At 59.5% G+C, this 19,853-nt stretch overlaps 1 protein-coding gene across 1 annotated transcript; it reads left to right on the plus strand.

The window, feature by feature from the left end:
* The first annotated feature begins 968 nt into the window (after positions 1-968).
* Positions 969-19,542, plus strand: RPS6KL1 (ribosomal protein S6 kinase like 1). Its single transcript, XM_004612388.2, has 11 exons — positions 969-1,066; positions 2,520-2,818; positions 4,509-4,633; positions 5,758-5,850; positions 12,963-13,010; positions 13,434-13,566; positions 16,044-16,655; positions 16,890-16,979; positions 17,091-17,173; positions 18,231-18,326; positions 18,531-19,542. Exons 2-11 carry the CDS (start codon positions 2,554-2,556, stop codon positions 18,639-18,641), a joined length of 1,656 nt encoding a protein of 551 aa, XP_004612445.2. The 5' UTR covers positions 969-1,066; positions 2,520-2,553; the 3' UTR covers positions 18,642-19,542.
* The last annotated feature ends 311 nt before the right edge of the window (positions 19,543-19,853 follow it).

The following is a 19,853-nucleotide window of genomic DNA, read 5'->3' on the forward strand; positions in this document are numbered from 1 at the left end:
AAAGGGTTGGGAGGCTGGAGCGATAGCACAGTGGGTAGGGCGTTTGTCTTGCATGCGGCCGACCCAGGTTCAATCCCCAGCATCCCATATGGTCCCCTGAGCACTGCCAGGAGTAATTCCTGAGTGGGTGAGCCAGGAGTAACCCCTGTGCATTGCTGGTTGCGACCAAAAAAGCAAAAAAAATAAAAAAAGAAGAAGAAGAAGAAAGAAAGGGAGAAAGGGGTGGGTGTTAAAGGGTAAGGCGAGTGCCCGGGGGAGGCTGAGATGGGGCCTCTCCCCCAGAAAGCCTTCTGAGCCCCTGCCGGCACACCCTCCTTCACAGCTCTGATCACAATCAAAACAAAGTTCTTCCCTTCTTTGGAAGGAGAAGGGGGAGCTGGCAGTACTGGGAGTCACCCGTAGCAGTTCTCAGGCTTACTCCTGACTTTGTACTCAGGAATCACTCCTGGTGGTGCTCAGGGGACCACATGATGTGCCGAGAATGGAACCCGGGTTGGTGGCCTGCATGGCAAGTGCCGTATTTCCTATACTATTTCTCAGGTCCTGGTCCTTAATTCTTTAGTCCCATCCCCCTGGCCAGACTGCACGCCCTGGTGAGCATCAAGCACGGATGGGGGACTCCACCTCAGCATATAAAGATGCTCAGGGCAGACTTATGGGATAGTTGCGGAAAATGAACACACGCAGGATAAAAGCCTCACAGGTGTTGTGTGTGCCGTTGAGCCAGCCTAAATTTTCGGCAACCCTTTGGTACCCCTGGCAGAGTGTGGACCTCTTCATCCACCTCCCCCAATACCCTCCAGCCCACTCTATTCCCATCCGGCCCTTGTGTTCCCACCAGGATGCTGCGGCTTTAAGGCGCACGCCCCACCCCAGCCTCACCCAAGCCCAATTCACCGCTGATTGGTGGTTTATTCTAATGGCTAGAGGGTGAGCTCATCTGCAGCCAATGGCAGGGTTGCATCCCCCTAGACCCCTGCACCTGACTGGAGGGCAGAAAGCTGAGCTCACTGCCCTGCAAGGATAGGTTTGGCCGGTGGACCGGACCGGGCTCCTGGCTCGGCAGGTATGGTGTAGGTCCTTTCTCCCCTTCATCCCGGCGGGCGAGGATGTCTCCTGTCTCACTGCCCCAAGGGCCTGATCTCTGCGGGGGTGGGGGGTGGGGGTAGGGTGCAGGCGGAGAAGGGGTGCACCTTGCTTGCCAGGGACCCAATTCAGTGTCGAAGCGATGTTCCTGGACCAAGGCGGGCTACTACCGGTGCACCCCCTCTCCCCGCCAGGCTGGAGTTGCCTCGAGCAGCTCAGCATCCCTGGTCTAAGAGTATCTGCGCACAGGCAGGGTTGCGTGTCCCCGCGTCCCCAGGGGACCCGGGGTTGGGTCAGGCGGAGTCGGGAAGGTGCTGGCTGCCCACCCTCCCTCCTCCTCCTCCAGGTCAAGGCTCTGCTCCCCCCGCCCGAGCACTGGGGCTGTGGGCTTCCATCTCACGGCCTCCCCGCCCTACTCTCCTCCCTCTGTCCACTGAGGCAGGGGTTGGAAGTTCAGTCCCTGCCTCTGCCCAGGGGAGCCTGCGGGGAGCGAAGGGGCGCAGGCTGCTGTGAGCGGCACCGCTGGAGCTGGTCTCGCAGAGTCCTGGCGCTCGCTGGTCCCCTTGGCCCCTGGAGCTGGGTGCTGGGGCAGGGTGCTGTTGGTCCTAGCAGCGTCTGAGGCCAGAGGCATCTCCTGGCTGCGCCGGGCTGGTCCTGCCCTCCTTCCCGAACTCCATCCAGGATCCTCAGGGCCAGGCTCTGTGGCCAGCGTCCGCGGCCAGCCCTGGCAGCACCCCTACACTCTTAGCCACACTGATGTCTGGACCCGGGGATCAGAAATAAGGCAGGGCCACAGCTTCCTGTTTCCTGGGTGCCCCTGGACTGAGCGGGGATTCTGCAGCAGCAGCAGGCCGAGGGGTCGGCGTGAGGAACCCACCCGCCCGGCGCCCCCGTCTCAGGCTCAGGGGGCAGGGAGCATGCTTCGGGTGGACTAGATGCCGGTTTGCTCCAGGGAGGTGGCAAAGCATCACCGATGTCCATGCCCTGTGCTCTGTCCTGTGCTCCGTGCATAGTAGGTGTCCAAGAAATACTCACGAAACTGAATTTGTGTTGCAGGGAGAATAGCCCCACGCATGCCGTTTTCTTTCTCAGTGATTTCTGTCCATCCATAGGACAGAGGTGGCTCAGTGGCCATTATCCACCTTAGCACAGACCTTACATCTTTTTTTTTTTATTTGGTTCTACCCAGCAGTGCTCAGGGGTTACTCCTGGCTCATGCACTCAGGAATTGCTCCTAGCAGTGCTCAGGGGGACCCTATGGGATGCTGAGAATTGAACCCGGGTCGACCATGTGCAAGGCAAATGCCCTCCCTGCTGTACCGTCGCTCCCCAGTTCAAATCTTACAGTCTCCCCCATATTCAGTGGGTGCAACTGGGGTGTCCATGGAGTAATACTCCAGCTCCAGCTTCCCTCATGCCTGTGTCTGTCCCAGGTCCGCCCCTCACCCCTGACGCGGGGCAGCAGCCATGAGCCTGGTGGCCTGTGAGTGCCCGGCCAGCCCTGGCCCGGAGCCCGAGCCCTGCTCTCGACCTCGGTCCCAGGCTCGCGAGTACCTGGAACAGATTCGCAGCCGGGTGGCTCCGGGAGCAGCTGACGTGACCAAGCGTGACTACCTGGTGGACGCGGCCACGCAGATCCGGCTGGCCCTGGAGCGGGATGTGAGTGAGGACTACGAGGCCGCCTTCAACCACTACCAGAACGGGGTGGACGTGCTGCTCCGTGGCGTGCACGGTGAGGCTGGGCGGGCAGAGGCCAGTGGGTCGCGGGGGTGTCCGGCCGCTCTGCCAGCTCTTCACGGCCCTCCCGAGGGAGGGCATGAGCAGCCGTGAGCGGTCGTTTGCCGGCTCCCGCCCCCCCCCCGAACCCCCCCGGACCCGGCTCACCCTGCGGCAGCTTCACAGTGGTCCAAGCTTCTGAATCGGTTGTCACGGGTAGTTCCCAGGAACGCGGGTCTGCTGTGGAGGTGGGGGTGCCAACAGTACCAAGGCTCCAGCCCCGGACCTCACACGGGCCAGGCCTGTTCTCTACCCTGGGCCCCCTCCCTGGTCCGGCAGGAACTACTTTATACTCCGATTTGCTAGATGAGGAAATCGAGGCCCCAGGCAATCAAAGCTCCCCAGCTCTGAGCGTCAGAACAGCGGAGGGGGGTGGGGCGGATGGGACCGGAGGGGTAGTATAGCGGGTAGGGCATTTATTTGCCTTGCAGGCGGCCAACCCAGGTTCAATCTCTGACACCCTATACGGTTCCCTGAGCCTGCCAGGAGTGATCCCTGAGTGCAGAGCCAGGAATAAGTCCCGAGCACTGCCAGTGTGCCCCCCCCAATCAGAATAGTGCAAAAATTACAAACAAACAAAACAGGGGGTTGCACACTTTACGCTCCAGTCTATACTGGACCCCCCGAAGCTTGTCGGCTCCCCTGGCTGACTCCATCTCAGGAAGCTTGACGGCGCATGGGAGAAACGGACCCACGATGATGGGTGGTGATGGTCCCAGGCAGGAAAAGCAATGAGGAGGGTAAAGGAAGAGCAAGGGGGGACTGACGGGCTGGAGAGGACAGTGGCGGGGCTCTTGCCATGCTCGAGACCAACTCCACGGCCATCCGCAGTGTTGAGTGACCTCTGAGCACCACCGGGTGTGGCCCACACCCAGGCCCTGCCCCCAACCAAAAAAGGGGAAGAAATCAAAAGAAACCAGAGGGAAACTGAGGCCAGGCTGAGCAAGCCTGGGACATTTTCTGAGCAGAGCGAGTGCGACAGGAGTCTCATTGTTCTGCCAGGGAGAGCAGCCAGGGCTGAGGGGCGAGGGGCCTGGAGGCCCAGGCTAGCATCGTCCAGCAGGGGCAGAGGCTGACTCGTGGCCAGTGGGGAACCCTGGTGGGGGGTCCCAATTCCCAGTCCCTACCTTCCTGAGCAGGCCCCTCGAACACAGCTCTAGCCTGCCCTGTGAGTTCTTTCACCGCTGCCCCCACTCCCTCTCAGGCATCGAGGCGGGCAGGGGGTCTGCTCTCTGGGTGCACGGGGCCCTGCCTCCTCCAAGCACTGCTCATGGGGATCTCCCCTGCAGCTCTCCCTGTGGGTGTGGGAGCCAGCGGGGGGGGGGGGGGGCTGCCAACAGTCAAGTGCCCTCGGCCAGGTCACTCCTGCTCTCTGCTGCTGCCCGGGGTGGACGGACGTTCTGCTCCGAGGCGTGCATGGTGAGGCCGGCCGGGGAGGGGCCAGCATGCTGTGGGGGTGTCCGGCCCCTCAGCCGGCTCTTCACGGCCTCCCTGAAGGGGGGCATGAGCACCCAGAGGAGGGCCGGGGACACTTTGGGGGGCGCCATCTGTGACGCCCTTCCTTCCGAGGGCAGAGGGCGGGCAGCAGGCACCAGGGCGAGGCCAGGTGTCCAGGGTGGGCGCTGATGAGCCCTGTTCCCCTACAGTGGACCCCAACAAGGAGCGCTGCGAGGCTGTGAAGCTGAAAATCGCCAAGTACCTGCGGCGGGCGGAGGAGATCTTCAACTGCCACCTGCAGAGGCCCCTGGGCCACGGGGCCAGCCCCGGCACGGTGAGGGCGCGCCCCAGGCCAGAGGGCCACGGCGCGTTGGGGTCCCCTCCTGCTACACCCCACCCCCCACCCCGGGCACACTCAGTCCCCCCAGTCCCTTTTTGTGGTTCTGGCAGTGACTGGGATGGCACTTGGGCATGTGGGAAGGTGCCAGGGCTGGGAAACTCGCAGACTCAGGCCTGCAAGGCGGCCCGGTGCACGGAGGGAAGCTCAGACTCTGGAGCAGCTGTGAACATGCGCACACACACACGCACACACACGCACACTCACACATGCACACTCACCCACACACACGCATGCACACTCACACACACATGCACGCACACACACACGCATGCACATATACACACACTCACATTCATAAACATGCACACGCATACACACATGCACGTGTGTGCACACACTCATGCACACGCACGCACTCACCCACACGCACGCACACACACACACATGCACGCATACACACACGCACGTGCACACACACGCACACTTACACACATGCACGCACACGCACGCACACTCACACACTCACATGCATACTCACACACACACACACACACACACACACACACACACACACACACATACACGCACGCACGCTCCCATGCCGCTGTTCCAGGCCCAGCAGGCACTCAGAGAGGGCCAATGATCCAGGCACCGGCCTCCTGCCTCAGGCTTGGGCGGACTCGCCCAGGGGGCCTAAGGTGACTTCCCCCAAAGCAGGGGCCCTAGAGAGCTCAGAAGGTTGAGCCTGAGGGCGGCTTGGCTTCCATCTCAGCCTGCACAGTCCCCCAGCCTCTCTGAGCACCAAGCCAGGAGTAAGTGCACTGTGCTCCACTGGGTGTTGGTTTGAAACCAAGCAGGCGCCCTGGCCTTTGAAGCCCGTTTCTGGGGCCCCAACAATTCCTCAAGCCGTGGAGGCCCATCCAGCCCCTTCACTCAGGGGGCTGAGTGGAGAGTGACCACTCAGGTTGCCCACTCAGCCTGTGCCTGGGAGGGGCTGTGCCCAGCCCTGCCTGTAGCTTCCTGCATGTGGCCGGCAGCCACAGGGCATGGCCCACTGCCGGGGATTAGGGGCCGACCAGCCCAGAGAACTGGGCCCTGAGCACTGTCTCCCTTCGCAGGGCTTCAGCAGCCTGAGGCTCCGGCCCATCCGCACGCTGAGCTCAGCCCCCGAACAGCTACGGGGCTGCAGGGTGGTCGGCGTCATCGAGAAGGTGAGTGAGCCCACGGCCTGGAGGGGGGCTATGTGTCCCAGGGTGGAGAGGAAGCACAGTCAGCCCCTAATCCCTGGGGGTCAGAGAGCAGCCCTGTCCAGCGGCCCGCGTCCTCACCCACCCCAGTGCGTGACCATCGGGTCCGGGATAGGCCAGGGGGAAGCACCGAGGCAGTGGACCCTCTGCCCAGCCCTCCAACCCCCACAGCCAGACCCCAGGGGTCCCCCGCCCTCCTGCATGGGCCTGCTAGCTTCCCACAGGCCCCGCCCCCATGCCCTGAGGCCCCTGAGCGTCCCCACCCAGCACAGCCGGACTTGTCTGGGGTGGGAATGTACTCCAGAAACTTGAGCCGGGGCTCCAGATGGCTCGTCTTTTCCCATGCCCCCAGCCCTCCTCCTGGCCCGCGTGAGACTCTTGCCCTTAATCCGGGGCAGAGAATAAGAGAGGATGGGGCCGGAGCAATAGCACAGTGGGGAGGGCATTTATTTGCCTTGCACCTGGCTGGCCCGGGGTTCGATCCCCAGCATCCCACAGGGTCCCCCGAGCACTGCCAGGAGTAATTCCTGAGCACAGAGTCAGGAGTAACCCCTGAGCATTGCTGGGTGTGGCCCAAAGAAGCAAAAAATAGACAGAAGAAGAAGAAGAAGAAAGGAGATAGCATCCCTTCCTCGGGACACTAACTAGACTGGGTCAGATGAGGTCCGAGCCAATCTTTTTGTTTGTTCATTTGTTTCGGGCAGCACCCGGCAGTGCTCAGGGGTTCAGGGGTTCAGGGGTTCCTCCTGGCTCTGCACTCAGGGATCACTCCTGGTGGGCTCAGGGGACTACATGGGGTGCCAAGAATCAAACCCAGGTTGACTGCGTGCCAGGTGATACTCACTGTACTATCTCTCCAGCACCTGAGCCAATATGCTAGGGTCCTTGACTGTCTGAGCTTATGTGTATACACTGGAGCCCCTGGGTGCCATCCCCACCCCCCTCTTTACCCAGCACAAGGTAGTTCTCCCAGTCTTCAACAGGGATAGTCCCAAGCACTAAACTAGGAGTGGCCTCTCAGAACTGCTGGGTAGCACTGTAGCACTGTCCTCTCGTTCATCGATTTGCTCGAGTGGGCGCCAGTAACATCTTCATTGTGAGACTTGTTACTGTTTTTGGCATATGGAATACGCCATGGGTAGCTTGTTAGGCTCTGCCATGCGGGCGAGATACTCTCGGTAGCTTGCCGGGCTCTCCGAGAGGGACGGAGGAATCGAACCTGGGTCGGCCGCATGCAAGGCAAATGCCCTACCCGCTGTGCTATCACTCCAGCTGGGTATAGCCCAAAAATAAAAATAAATTCTGCCCCAAACAGGGATACCAAGTAGTTGTTCATGGGGGTTCCCTTTCAAACCGGCTGTTCCTAGAATTGTCTGGAAGCACCCTAAAGATTCAGGTCCCAGGCCCCACCCGAGCCCCTCGGAGTCAGACTTCCCCAGTGGACCCAGGGGCTTGCCACTGAGAGCACGTGTAGGACCTGGGCCAGGCAGCAGAGGGGGCTGCCTGCTGCGGGCACAGGGGGGGCCTGGCCACCCCTGCCCGTCTGCACATCTGTTTCCTCCAAGTGTGGGGTGAGAAGCCTCCCCCCGCAGCGGGTCTGGGAACTGACATGAAATGATTGTTGGGAAAGGCCTGGCACACAGACGGTTTGATCCGGATTTGGTGGCTCTCAGCGCCAGTGATAAGAGAAGCCGTGACTTTCCCGCCCAGCCCCCAGCCTCGCCCCAGCTGCTGCTCCCAGGGCCCTGGAACCGGCCCAGTGTGAGCTGAGGCCCAAGGCTCCATCTGCAGGGTCCTTCCTCCCCTGTCCCTGCCCACATGGCCCAGCCATAGTCCAGCATGGAGCGGCTGGACATGTCCAAGTCTCCAGTGGGATTCCATTCGGCCAGAGGTGGGACGGAGAGAGAGAGATTCTCGGACAAATTAGCCGGGTCAGCAGCAGCAACTTAAACTTCTATGACTTTGCTCTTTTATTTATTTATTTTTTGCCTTAGCTTTTTTTTTGGGGGGGGTGGATATGGGGGCATTCCCAGGACTACACTGGTGGTGCTTAAGGCTACTTTCGGTTCTGTGCTTGAGAGTCACTCCTGGCCATGCTAAGGGAGTGCCACGCAGAGCCAGGGATCAAACCCAGGCCTCCAATGTGCCCTTAACATACCTATCCTCCAGCCCTCCTGAGATCCCGCTTCTTTGTCCTGTGCCCTGCCCCAGCTAGGAGCAGCGATTTCCCCAAATTAGGAAAGGTAGCAGGGTCTCTGGGCTCGCGTCCCTGCTGCCTGGCCTCAGAGTGCTCTACCCAAGTCACATTCCGAAGTTTCTGCCCAGGCAGATCAGGCAGTGCCAGCCAGAAGCAGCCAGTGGCCCCGGGGGAGGGACAGGGGACGGCCGCCGTAGGCCCGGACTGCCCCCACACGTGCTCGGTTGTCATGGTTAAATGAGCCGGGGTGTGTGTGTGTGTGTGTGTGTGTGTGTGTGTGTGTGTGTGTGTGTGTGTGTGTGTGTGTGTGTATGTGTGTAAGGAAACAGCGAGGTGGGTGGGCAGGGAGCAGGGGACCCCAGGGAGCTGGACCCTGGACACACCGCCAGGAGCCAGGCTCTGAGTCAGGGACAGAGAAGAAAAAGGTCATCCAAGTCACTTCTTGTTTTTTTGGCTCAGAAACCTGGGTGGTTTTTATTTATTTTTATTAGTTACCAACATTTAAAAATTGGCAGCCCACTAATAAAAGCTCAGATTTCTGCTTCTTCTGAAGCATCAGGAATGGGCCTGGCATTCCCATGTGGCAGCCACGACCCCCGCGGCACCACGTGCCCCTGCCTGCTAGGCTGACAAGCCAGTCCCTGTGGGCCGTGGAGTTTGAGAGCCTGTTCGCAAGTTTTGAACTTGTTGGGTATTTTTTAATTTTAATTGATTAATTAATTTGTTTATTTGCTTTTTGGGTCACACTTGGCGATGCACAGGGGTTACTCCTGGCTATGCACTCAGGAATCACCCCTGGCAGTGCTCAGGGACAATATGGGATGCTGGGAATCAAACCCAGGTTCGGCTGCAATGCAAAGCAAAAGCCCTACCCACTGTTTCGGTATTTTTATTTATTTATTTATTTATTTATTGCTTTTTGGGTCACAACCGGCGATGCTCAGGGGTTACTCCTGGCTCTGCACTCAGGAATTACTCCTGGTGGTGCTCGGGGGACCATATGGAATGCTGGGAATCGAACCCGGGTTCGGCTGTGTGCAAGGCAAACGCCCTACCCGCTGTGCTATTGCTCCAGCCCCTGGGTATTTTTTTTAAAGAAATAATTCATGCACTTTATTAAAGTCTTAATCTTCCTGATATCCAAGAACACAGGGGGTTCTCTTTAAAAATAAAAATAAGAAAGCTAGAGCAATAGTGCAGTGGGTAAGGGGCTTGCCTTGCATGAAGCTCACCCGGATCTGATTCCTGGCACTCTATATGGTCCCTTGAACCCTGTCAAGACTGATCCCCTGAGCACAGAACCAGGAGTAAGCCTTGACCACAGCTGGGTGTAGCAAAATAATAATAATAATAATAATTTCTAAAAATAAAATAAAATTAGTACTGGATAGATAGAGGGCAGAGTGCTTGCTTTGCATGCAGCCGGCTGAGATTCCATGCCAGGCATCCCGTATGGTCCCCTGAGTACTGCTAGGAGTGATTCCTGAGCACAGAGCCAGGAGTAACCCTGAGCATCGCAAGGTGGGGCCCCCAAAACAAAACAAAGCAAAAGAAATAGGGCTGATTTCTAATACATTGGTGGGAGCTGGAGTGATAGCACAGCAGGTAGGTCATTTGCCTTGCACGCAGCTGACCCGGATTTGATTCCCAGCATCCCATATGGTTCCCTGAGCACCACCAGGAGTAATTTCTGAGTGCAGAGCCAGGCGTAACCCCTGAGCATCGCCGGGTGTGACCCAAAAAGAAAAAAAAAAAAGAAATAGTACATTGGAGTAGGGTTCTCCCTTGCACACAGATGACATGGTTCAAGAGCAGCATCACACATGGTCCCCCAAATCCTGCCAGGAGTGATCCCTGAGCACAGAGTGAGGAGTAGTCCCTGAACACTGTCAAGCATGTTAAACAAAAGTTAAATGTAATCAAATAAAGTGCTTTTCTTTTTAGAAAGATGAGAGAGGCAGGGGTATGTCTCAAGGGGCAGAGCACATGATGTGCCCCCAGAGGTGCCCTGGGTGGGGCACCCAGTGACTCATGCCCCTCCCCCCACTGATCCAAACCTGCTGGGGTGGACCCACAGTCAGAAGTCAAAAGAGATGGGCCAGAGCAATAGGACAGCGGGTCGGACACTTGCCTTGCATGCAGTAGACTCGGGTTTGGTCCCCGGTACCACATAGGATACCTCCAGGACTCATCTCCCAACACCGCCTGGTGTGGCCCCCAAACCACCTCCATGTATTCACCAGGTTTTGTTTTCTGGTTTTGCATCTTCACTGCTGGGATTTTTTTTTTCAAGTTTGTATATGAGAGGACGTTGGGAGGGGGAATCCCACTTGGCAAAGGGCGGTGGGGAATTATCCGGGGTGTCAGTCCTTGTGGGAAACCGTTCTAAATGATTCAGATTTTCTTCCTTTCTTTTTCCAACATTGCCCAGTGGGATTAGGGCCTGGCGGGATGGGCTGGGGGTCTGGCTGTTGAGGGGAGCCCTCTGGTGGTCAGAAGACACCTCACTGGGCTGGAGTAATATCTGCCGAGGGCAGGGCATTTGCTTTGCACACGGTCGACCCAGGTGCCATCCCTGGCATCCCTCCCGGGCCCCTAAGCTCGCCAGGAGTAATTCCTGAGCACAGAGCCAAGAGTAACCCCTTAGCATCGCTGTGGTGGCCCCCAAACAAACAACTAAAACACCCAAAAACACACCTCACTGTGTAGAAGGCTCACTTTATTTCGAAGGACAGGGAAACCGAGGCCGAGAGAGGGAGCCATGCCATCCAGGTGTGCCCTGTTTCAGCACCTGCACTCACAACCCTGTTTTCCAATTCTCACCTGTGGGGCCATGACTTTTCAGAACACATTTCTTTTATTTTTTGTATTGTTTTTCTTTTGAATTTTTTAATTTTTTAAAATTTCTATTTATAGGGACTGGAGCAATAGCACAGTGGGTAGGGCGTTTACCTAGCACTTGGCTGACCCGGTTTCAATTCCCAGCATCCCATATGGTCCCCTGAGCATTGCCAGGAGTAATTCCTGAGTGCAGAGCCAGGAGTAACCCCTGAGCATCGCCAGGTGTTACCAAAAAAGAAAAAAAATTCTATTTATAAAAAATTAAAACACTTTATCATTTCTATTTTTATTTATTTACATTTAATTGAGGTACAGTCACAAAATTGTTCATGATTGGGTTTCAGTCACACAATGTGCCAACACCCGTCCCTTCACCATGGTGTACATTTCCCCCGACCAATGTCCTCAGTTTCCCTCCCACCAGTCCCCCTGGCTCCACTCCAGCCTGCCTTTATGGCAGATCATTTTCTTCTCTCTCTCCCTCTCCCCCTCTCTCTCTCCTTTTGGGCATTCTGCTTTGTAATACAGGTACTGGAAGGGTATCATGTATATCCTTTACCTCCTGTCAGTACCCAGTTCTTGTCCAGAGTGGCCATTTCCAACTAGTACTGTCAAAGTGTCTGGCCCCGTTTCTTCATGAGTGATGTACAGCTGGCAGTTCTGGGGCTAGATTGATAGTACAGCGGGTAGGGAGTTAGCCTTGCATGCATGCAGCCAACCTGGATTTGATCCCTAGCATCCCATATGGTCCCCTCTGCTGTGCACCGTCAGGAATAATTTCTGAGTGCAAAACTGGAAGTAACCCCCGAGCATCGCCGGGTGTGGCCCAAAGAGAAAGAGATGCACCCGGAGCCTGTCTAATGCAATAAACAGGATCACTTTTTTTTTTTTTTTTGCTTTTTTGGGTCACACCCAGCGATGCACAGGGTTTACTTTTGGCTCTGCACTCAGGAATTACTCCTGGAGGTGCTCAGGGGACCATATGGGATGCTGGGAATCGAACCTGGGTCGGCCGCATGCAAGGCAAATACCCTACTGCGCTATCGCTCCAGCCCCAAAACAGGATCACTTTTAACCATCCCGGAGACAGCCGGCTTGAGAGAGATCTGCTCCAGCAACTATTCAGGGATCCCTGGTTTACTAGTTACCGTCAGCAGCCCTCAGTGTGGTGGACGGTGGACAGTGGGAAGGAAGCCAAGCGGTGCCGCAGAGCCCCCCGAGTGTGACTGCTCCATGGCCAGTGCGGGGCACCCTCCCCTCCTCCCCGAAACACCAGGGTGTAGAGAAGGACTCCAGTTAAACGTGCTGGGGACCCTGGAGTGGCAGGAGTCAAACCTGGACGCCAGCACGCAGAATCTGAGCCCAGCAGCCTCCCGCTGTGCCGTCAGCCGGGGCTGTCTCTGGAGAAGGTCCCCAAGGCCCGGGGGAGGCAGGTGGACACTTCTAGCTCCTGTTGAGCAGACGAGGAACTCAGTTCCTCGAGCGCTAAGCCCAGGCTGCAGCCTTCACTGCTGCCAGGGGCTGGGGTCGGGGCGCCTGTCCCTTCTGCGGCCGTGTGTAGGAGGCGAGTCTGCGACCAAAGAGCCACAGCGCAGGGCGTAGGGCTGCCCTCATGGCCCCTGAGATGGGTAGGTCCACCCTGCTCACTCGCCATGGCTCGAAGTCAAGGCCAAAGGCAGCAAGGTCCTGCCCCGGGGGAAAAGGGGGCTCCCACTCCCGGCCTGCTTAGAGGGCTCTGTGGCTCCTTCTGGGCTGGAGCCCCCTCACAGGTGTGAAGGCCCCTCTACCCCCCAGGACAGCCCAGGGGCCACAGGAAACGTGTGCTGAGCCTTCCTGCGGGGAGAGCTGAGCCCCCTGTACAGAGATTGGGGGCCCTGGAGGAGCAAGCCAGGGCCCTTGTCGGCGTGGGGGCACCAGCCCTCCCCCGGCCACAGCCCTCCCCCGGCCCTGCCCCTGGGTGAGGGGCGCAAGGAGGGACCCGGGCTCTAAGAAGGGCCGGGCGGGCATCGCCGTGACCTGTGCCCTCCCCACCTCACAGGTGCAGCTGGTGCAAGACCCGGCGACTGGAGGGACCTTTGTTGTGAAGGCAGGTGCCCCCCCAACTCTGCATTCCCCTTGGGGCCTGCTCAGAGACCATGGAAAGTCCTAAGCCCCGGGACGCACTACCCTGAACCCGTGTCTGAAATGTTTGAAAAATGTGCCCTCCCATCCCCAGACCTGCTGACCCTGCCGCAAGCAAGCCCCAAACACGTACTCAGAGACAGCTACACACAGGCACACACATATACCCGCATGCACAGAGCCATACACACCTATCTGCATATACAGAGTGTACACATACCCATGCATGCACGTTTTAGGCACATGCATGTCTATGTAAAGGCATGCACACACACACACGCCTTGTCCTGGGCCCAAAGCTCATGAGGAAGCTCCCATCCACCTTCCCGGGGCCCCTCCCCTCCAGCAGTCTGGCTCCAGCTGCTGCTCACATGCCCCCCATCCCCAGAGCCTGTCCAAGTGCCATGTGGCCAGCCGGGAGCGGCCGACCATCATCCCGCACGGTGTGCCCTACATGACCAAGCTGCTGCGCTACTTCATGAGCGAGGACTCCATCTTCCTGCAGCTGGAACACGTACCAGGTGGGGGCCAGGGGAGGGCCGGGAGCCACCCCCCATCTCTGGAGGGAGACAGCAGTGCCAGGCTGGCATGGGCTTCTGTGTGGTGCCAAGGGAGAATGCTGGTGGGCAGGAGGGCCCCTGTGCAGATGTCCCTGAAGGGGGAGCCTCCCGGTAGTGCTTGGGGGTCCAGAGACCACCCCCGGTGAGACTACCCTCAGCCAGGCAGGCTGGAGTTGCTGGGTTACTGGGCCCAGTGCTCAGGGCGCCAGGGCGACCGTGCAGTGCCAGGGACCAAACTCTTGCCTTGTGTGCCCCGGACACAAGCTCCAGTCTCCTCTGTCAGTTTTTCTGGTAGTCTTGGCTTTTTTTTTTTTTTTTTTTTTTTGCTTTTTGGGTCACATCTGGCGATGCACAACAGTCATTCCTGGCTTTGCACTCAGGAATTACCCCTGGCAGTGCTCAGGGGACCATATGGGATGCTGGGAATCAAACCTGGGTTGGCCGCGTGCAAGGCAAACACCCTACCCACTGTGCTATTGCTCCAGCCCTTTGGCTTTGTTTGGGGGCCACTCCTGGTACTGCTCACAGGCTACTCCTGGCCCCAAGTTTATTTTACTAGTTTGTGCCCATCCTCAGAGTAGCACGTCAGGACAAGAACCAGGTCGCCAGCCAGGTCCTAGACCAATTAGAGTGGTTTTGGGGTGTTTTTACAATGCCAGGAATCAGACCCGGGGCCTCACACATGCAAGGCAGGTATTCTATCCCAGGGCCACGACCTTTGCCCCTAGTGAGGTGGTTTTTTTTGGGGGGAATGGGAGGCACACCTGGTGGTTTTCAAGGGTCACTCCTGGTGGGTTCGGGGGACCATATGGGAGGTGGAGGACTGTGCTGGGTCAGCAGAGTGCAAGGCAAACGCCCTCCCCACTGTACTATCTACCTTTTTTTTTCCTTTTTGGGTCACACCTGGCAATGCACAGAGGTCACTCCTGGCTCTGCACTCAGGAATTACCCCTGGCGGTGCTCAGGGGACCATATGGGATGCTGGGAATCGAACCCGGGTCGAGCCGCGTGCAAGGCAGACGCCCTACCCGCTGTGCTGTTGCTCCAGTCCTGCCCCCCCCCCCCACTGTACTATCATTCTAGCCCCTATGGTTGGTTGGGTTTGAGTAGTTTTTTTGGGGGGGAGGTCACAGCCAGTGATACTCAGGGGTTACTCTTGGCTCTGCACTCAGGAATTACTCCTGGTGGTACTCGGGGGATCATATGAGATGCCGGAGGTCAAACCCAAGTAGACAGCATGCAAGGCAAATGCCCTCCCTGCTGTACTATCACTTCAGCCACTGGGTTTGTTTTTTGTTGTATTTGTTTTTTGCTCTTTTGGGTTACACCTGGGCTATGCTCAGGGGTTACTCCTAGCTGTATACTCAGGAATTACTCCTGATGGTGCTTGGGGGACCATATGGAATGCCGGGGATCAAACTCAGGTTGTTGTGTGCAGGGCAAGTGCTCTACCTGCTGTACTATCACTCAGCTCCCCCACACCCACACCTTCTTTTCTTCTTTTTTCAAGAAGGTACTTAGTTCAGGGTCATGTTGTAACTCATCATCAATCCATGCCGGCATCCTTTTACTTTAAATTCGTTACTACTATTCTCCCATGAAGAAAATCACTTTTGGGGGCTGGAGTGAGAGTACAGTGGGTAGGGCATTTTGCCTTGCATGTGGCTGGCCTGGGCTGAATCCCCAGCATCCCGTATAGTCCCTCAAGCACCATTAGGAGCAATTCCTGGGGCTGGAGCAATAGTACAGCGGGTAGGGCGCTTGCCTTGCATGTGGCCGACCCGGGTTGGATTCCCAGCATCCCATATGGTCCTTTGAGCACCGCCAGGGGGGTGATTCCTGAGTGCAGAGCCAGGAGTAACCCCTGTGCATTGCCAGGTGTGACCCATAAAGCAAAAAAAAAAAAAAAAGGAGCGATTCCTGAGCACAGAGCCAAAAGCTAGAGCCACCCCCGGCCCCCAAAACCCAAGAAACAAAAGCCAGAAACCATCACAGGGCCCGGAGCCGGCTCAAGGGACGGAGCACTTGCTCTGCATGCAGGAGGCCTGGGTTTGGTCCCCGGCACTGTGGGACCTTGAGTACTGCCGGGGACAGTCCCCTCACCCCCATGATATCCTGGCAATAGCTCTTGAGGGCTGCCGGGTACAGCCTCCAAACCAAGCAAACAAAAATCCTTCAAGCCGCAGGACTGCCCCCCCCCCAGCACCAAGCTATGAGGAGCCCCACTGGGTGTGGCCCCCAAACCAGAAAACAGAAAAAAAGTGTCCCCCATTGGGCAGGGTGACTCACCCAAACCGCGAGCCACCCCAGTGAGCCACACCTCCTTAGGGGTGCAGCACCACGGGGACAGGTCGGGAAAGCAGAGGGGAGGCGGGGCTGGGGCTGGGCGCGAGGCCCCTGCGCCCGGTCCGGCATCCCCTTGCTCTCGCACGGCCTAGGAGGTGCCCTCTGGTCCCACTTGCTGTCCCGCGCGCGCCCGCAGCAGCCCGGGCTCGGACCCGACTCCAGCCTGGAGAGGATGAAGACGCAGCTCGGCGCCCGCCTCCGCCTCCACACCCCCGCAGCGCTGCCCCCGCAACGCCTCCACCCGCCGGACCACCCCGCCCTGAAGCCTCTGCAGACCTGTGGGAGCCTTTGCCCCGCCCCGGGGGTCCCCGCCGCGACGCCCCTGAGAGGAACTGAAAGGGCCCCCTCGGCCAGGCCCGGCACCGCCTGCTCCTGGAACCTTCCAAAGACCCCAAGTGGCCGCCTGGGTGTGGCCGGCCGCCGGGGCCCTGGCCAGAGCTCGGACGCCACGGCGCCTCCTTGGGGGCTGTCTTGGGTTCGGGAGGGGGCTGGCCGGGTGCTGGGGGGCTGTGGCCGAGGTCGAGGTCACGGTCCCCCCTTGGCCGGGAAAGCCAGCTTGAGAAGCACTGGGGGCGCCTGGACGCTGAGAGAAGAGCAGGCCAAGCAGTGGGCAGCGGAGATGCTGGTGGCCCTGGAGGCGCTGCACGCACAGGGGGTGCTCTGCCGGGACCTCAACCCCCGCAACCTGCTCCTGGACCAGGCCGGTGGGTGACCCCTCCTGCCCCTACACCCACAAGAATCCCCCCCAAAGCCCGAGTGAGGGTGGAGGTGGTCAGCCAGGCCCTTCTCTGCCCTGGGAATGTCCCCCCAGTCTGAGCCACCAGCTGGGACTGGGAGGGGGTCCCCAGGAGTCCCTTACCCCCCCAATTCCATGCCGTCACTTCAGTGATGACTAATGGCGATTTCTGTCCTCCCTCTGTCATCCTCCCTCCGAGAAGGTCACATCCGGCTCACGTACTTTGGCCAGTGGTCCGAGGTGGAGCCCCAGTGCTGCCGCGAGGCCTCGGACCACCTCTACAGTGCCCCAGGCAAGCAGGGAGGGTACTGGTGTGTGGGTGGAGGGGGGGTGGGGGGGCTGGGTTCAGCTGGACAGAGTGGTCCATCCCCCGGGCTGCCATGGCCTGTCCTTGTTCCCACAGAGGTGGGCGGGATTTCTGAGCTGACCGAAGCGTGTGACTGGTGGAGCTTCGGGTCTCTGCTGTACGAGCTGCTGACCGGGACGGTGAGTGAAGGGTCAGCAGGTCCAGCTCTGGCTCCTGCAGCTTCAGCTCCCGGTCCTTGCCCGCCTCCTGCACTCACCTGCACCCAGAGACCCGCCTGGGGGAAGGAGCACCCCAGGGCCACTCAGGATTTGACACTGGCCGCTCGGTCACCCTCCCACTGCTACCCCCATGCCCCTCCTCCAGCCCAGGTGAGGAGGAGGACAGGAGAGTAGCTGCCCCGCCTGCCTGCCCAGGGGGGCGCATCGCAGCGCTGGAGCCGGGCAGGCCACCCGGGAGATGCCAGACGTGGCTGAAGCGGCCGTGCAGAACCCCAGGTCCAGATCTGAGCCATCTCTCTCAACTCCCCGATGCCGAGAGCCAGGCCAAGGCATCAGACTCCGGCTGCCTGTGGCCGGCACGGCTCTTAGCAGTCCCATGTCCGAGTCCAGCCCTGGGCGCCTTCCCTCCCGGCCACGAACCGCCAGGCACACCCTCTGCTCCCCCAGCCAGCCTGCCCCCTGCTGGGCCTGACTGCCAGTCAGGATGGAGCTGCCTCACCTGGCAGCACTCGGCGATCCCTCCTGGTGGGGCTCAGGAGACCCCATGGGGTGCTGGAGATGCAATCTGGGTCGGCTGCATGCAAGGAAAGCACCCGACCCGCTGTGCCGTCTCTGCAGCTCCTGCTCGGGGTCCTTTGAGAGTTCAAACCTGAGCCCAGCCTGGGGCCTTCACCTCCGAGCTGGCCACATGTTTTTATTATCTGTCTTTTGGGTTTTTTTTGTGTGTGTGTGTGCTGGGCCACACTTGGTGGTGGTCAGGGTCTCTCTGCGGTGCTGGGCCCAGAAGCCGGGTCTCCTGTCTTCCGCCCGTTGAGCTATCTCCCCAGACCCCTGCTGTCACCTTTAAGATGGGGGGGGCATTTCTACTTTGAGGGGCACTGTAACCCTTTCTGACACCCCAGGATAAAGGCAACAATATGGGGACCTCCACCCCCACAGGGACATGACCAGGCAGCCCCTGGGGTGTGCACTGCCCTGGGCTGCCCGCTCAGAGCCCCTCCTGTGTCTTTCCTCCCAGGCGCTGTCCCAGAACCACCCCTCGGGAATCCAGCCCCACACCCAGCTCCAGCTGCCCGAGTGGCTCAGTCGCCCAGCCGCCTCCTTGCTGGCAGGGGTGAGGCCAGAGGGGACGTGTGTGCACTGGGGCGGGCAGGACCTGTGTGTGGGCAAGCCTTGCCGCCCACATGTGGAGGTGGGCGGGATGGCCAGTCTGGGGGCTGGGGGTGCAGGTGCCCACCCTGGGGGCGGGCTGGAGGTGCACCCTCGCTGGGCTAGCAGTGTTGATCCAGCCCTTCCCCCTGCCCCACCGTCCCCACAGCTGCTGCAGTTCGACCCCAGCCGGCGTCTCAGCGTTGACAAACTCAAGTCTCACCCCTTTTTCAGCACCATCCAGTGGAGCAAGCTGGTGGGGGACGAGGGAAGGGGGTGACAGACCCCCCCACCTCTCAATGCCTACCACCCAGAGCTGCCCCGCATCTATGGCCTCCAAAGTGACCAGAGCTGGACAAGTCCTGTCTGGCACTGCTGAGGGGCAGTGAGGACCGTCCTCTCCACCCACCCGCCAGCCCCCCTTACCGGTCTGCTGGCAGCTGGACTGGGCGCACCCCTGGACTGCGAACAGACCCCCCCACACACACTGACGGGTGCCTTCCAGGCTGGAGTGCCGGGCTGACCACGAGGTCTCATGACTCTGCCTTTCCGGGGGCCCACTCGGGACACTGGACATTCATCTCAGGACACTGGCGCACTGGCCCCAAACCAGGCCTGTCCTGGCTGGTCACCTCTGCCAGAGGCTATGCAGGATGTGGCCACAGGGGACACAGGCACGTGGTGAGGTTGGGACAGGCCCAACTGTGCCACCTCCTGGCCCCACCAACCGACTTTGGTTAAAGGGGCGGTGTGTGTGTGAGGGGGGAAACACTTGAAAACATCCCTTCTTCAGGGCACGGGACAGGAGCCAACCCTGCACCTTGGGGCGAGAGGTCTGAACCCCTGGTTAGGGCCCCGGGCATCTCGCCCGTTTACCATTGTGCATGTGGGTCGGGCCCTGCATTCACCGCCCACTGTGCTCTCCTTCCCTTTCGGAAGCTGAACCCACAGGGAGTGCCCACCCCAGCCTCCAGCCAGCAGGTTCCTGGCCTTTAAGAGCTTGGCAGGGCGGTCCCCTCCCTTCCCCTTAGGACTCACCACGCCACCCTGGAGGGGCATCAAAACAATTCCCGCCACACCAGGGCCCCCGACAGCCCTGGGAGAGGGGGTGCACAGAGGGAGGAATTCTGAATAACCCCACAGCCCCCCATCCCGCCAATAAAGCCTCTTGTGGCCTCTGGGGGTCCTGGCCTCACTGATGTGACAGTGGCCTTTTGGGGAGGGGGCAGCCCCCAACCTGGCATCTGGTAGGAAGCAGTGGGCAGGCGGGGGCTGCCCTCTCAAGGGCCTGACGCCGCCTCACTGCACAGCCGGCACTTCCTGCAGCCCGGAGGGCCACACGCGGCCCAGGAGTGTGGGAGGGAGGCGCACAGCCCCCGGGGCCCTGTCACAGCCTTCCTAGGCTGGGGAGAGCTGCGAGCACCTGCTCCCTGGCAGTAACTCCAAAAGCCCCCCTCCCTGCCCTGTGGACGGCCCCTGAAAGTCAGCCCTC

Source organism: Sorex araneus, chromosome 3, assembly GCF_027595985.1.
Source record: "Sorex araneus isolate mSorAra2 chromosome 3, mSorAra2.pri, whole genome shotgun sequence".
Taxonomy (NCBI): Eukaryota; Metazoa; Chordata; class Mammalia; order Eulipotyphla; family Soricidae; genus Sorex; species Sorex araneus.

Excerpts from the sequence above, each read along its gene's own strand:
- RPS6KL1 (XM_004612388.2), top strand. The coding sequence starts at position 2,554 with ATGAGCCTGGTGGCCTGTGAGTGCCCGGCCAGCCCTGGCCCGGAGCCC. Across the intron at positions 4,634-5,757 it reads ACGGGGCCAGCCCCGGCACG|GGCTTCAGCAGCCTGAGGCT; the intron begins GTGAGGGCGCGC and ends CTCCCTTCGCAG. Across the intron at positions 13,011-13,433 it reads GAGGGACCTTTGTTGTGAAG|AGCCTGTCCAAGTGCCATGT; the intron begins GCAGGTGCCCCC and ends CCCCATCCCCAG.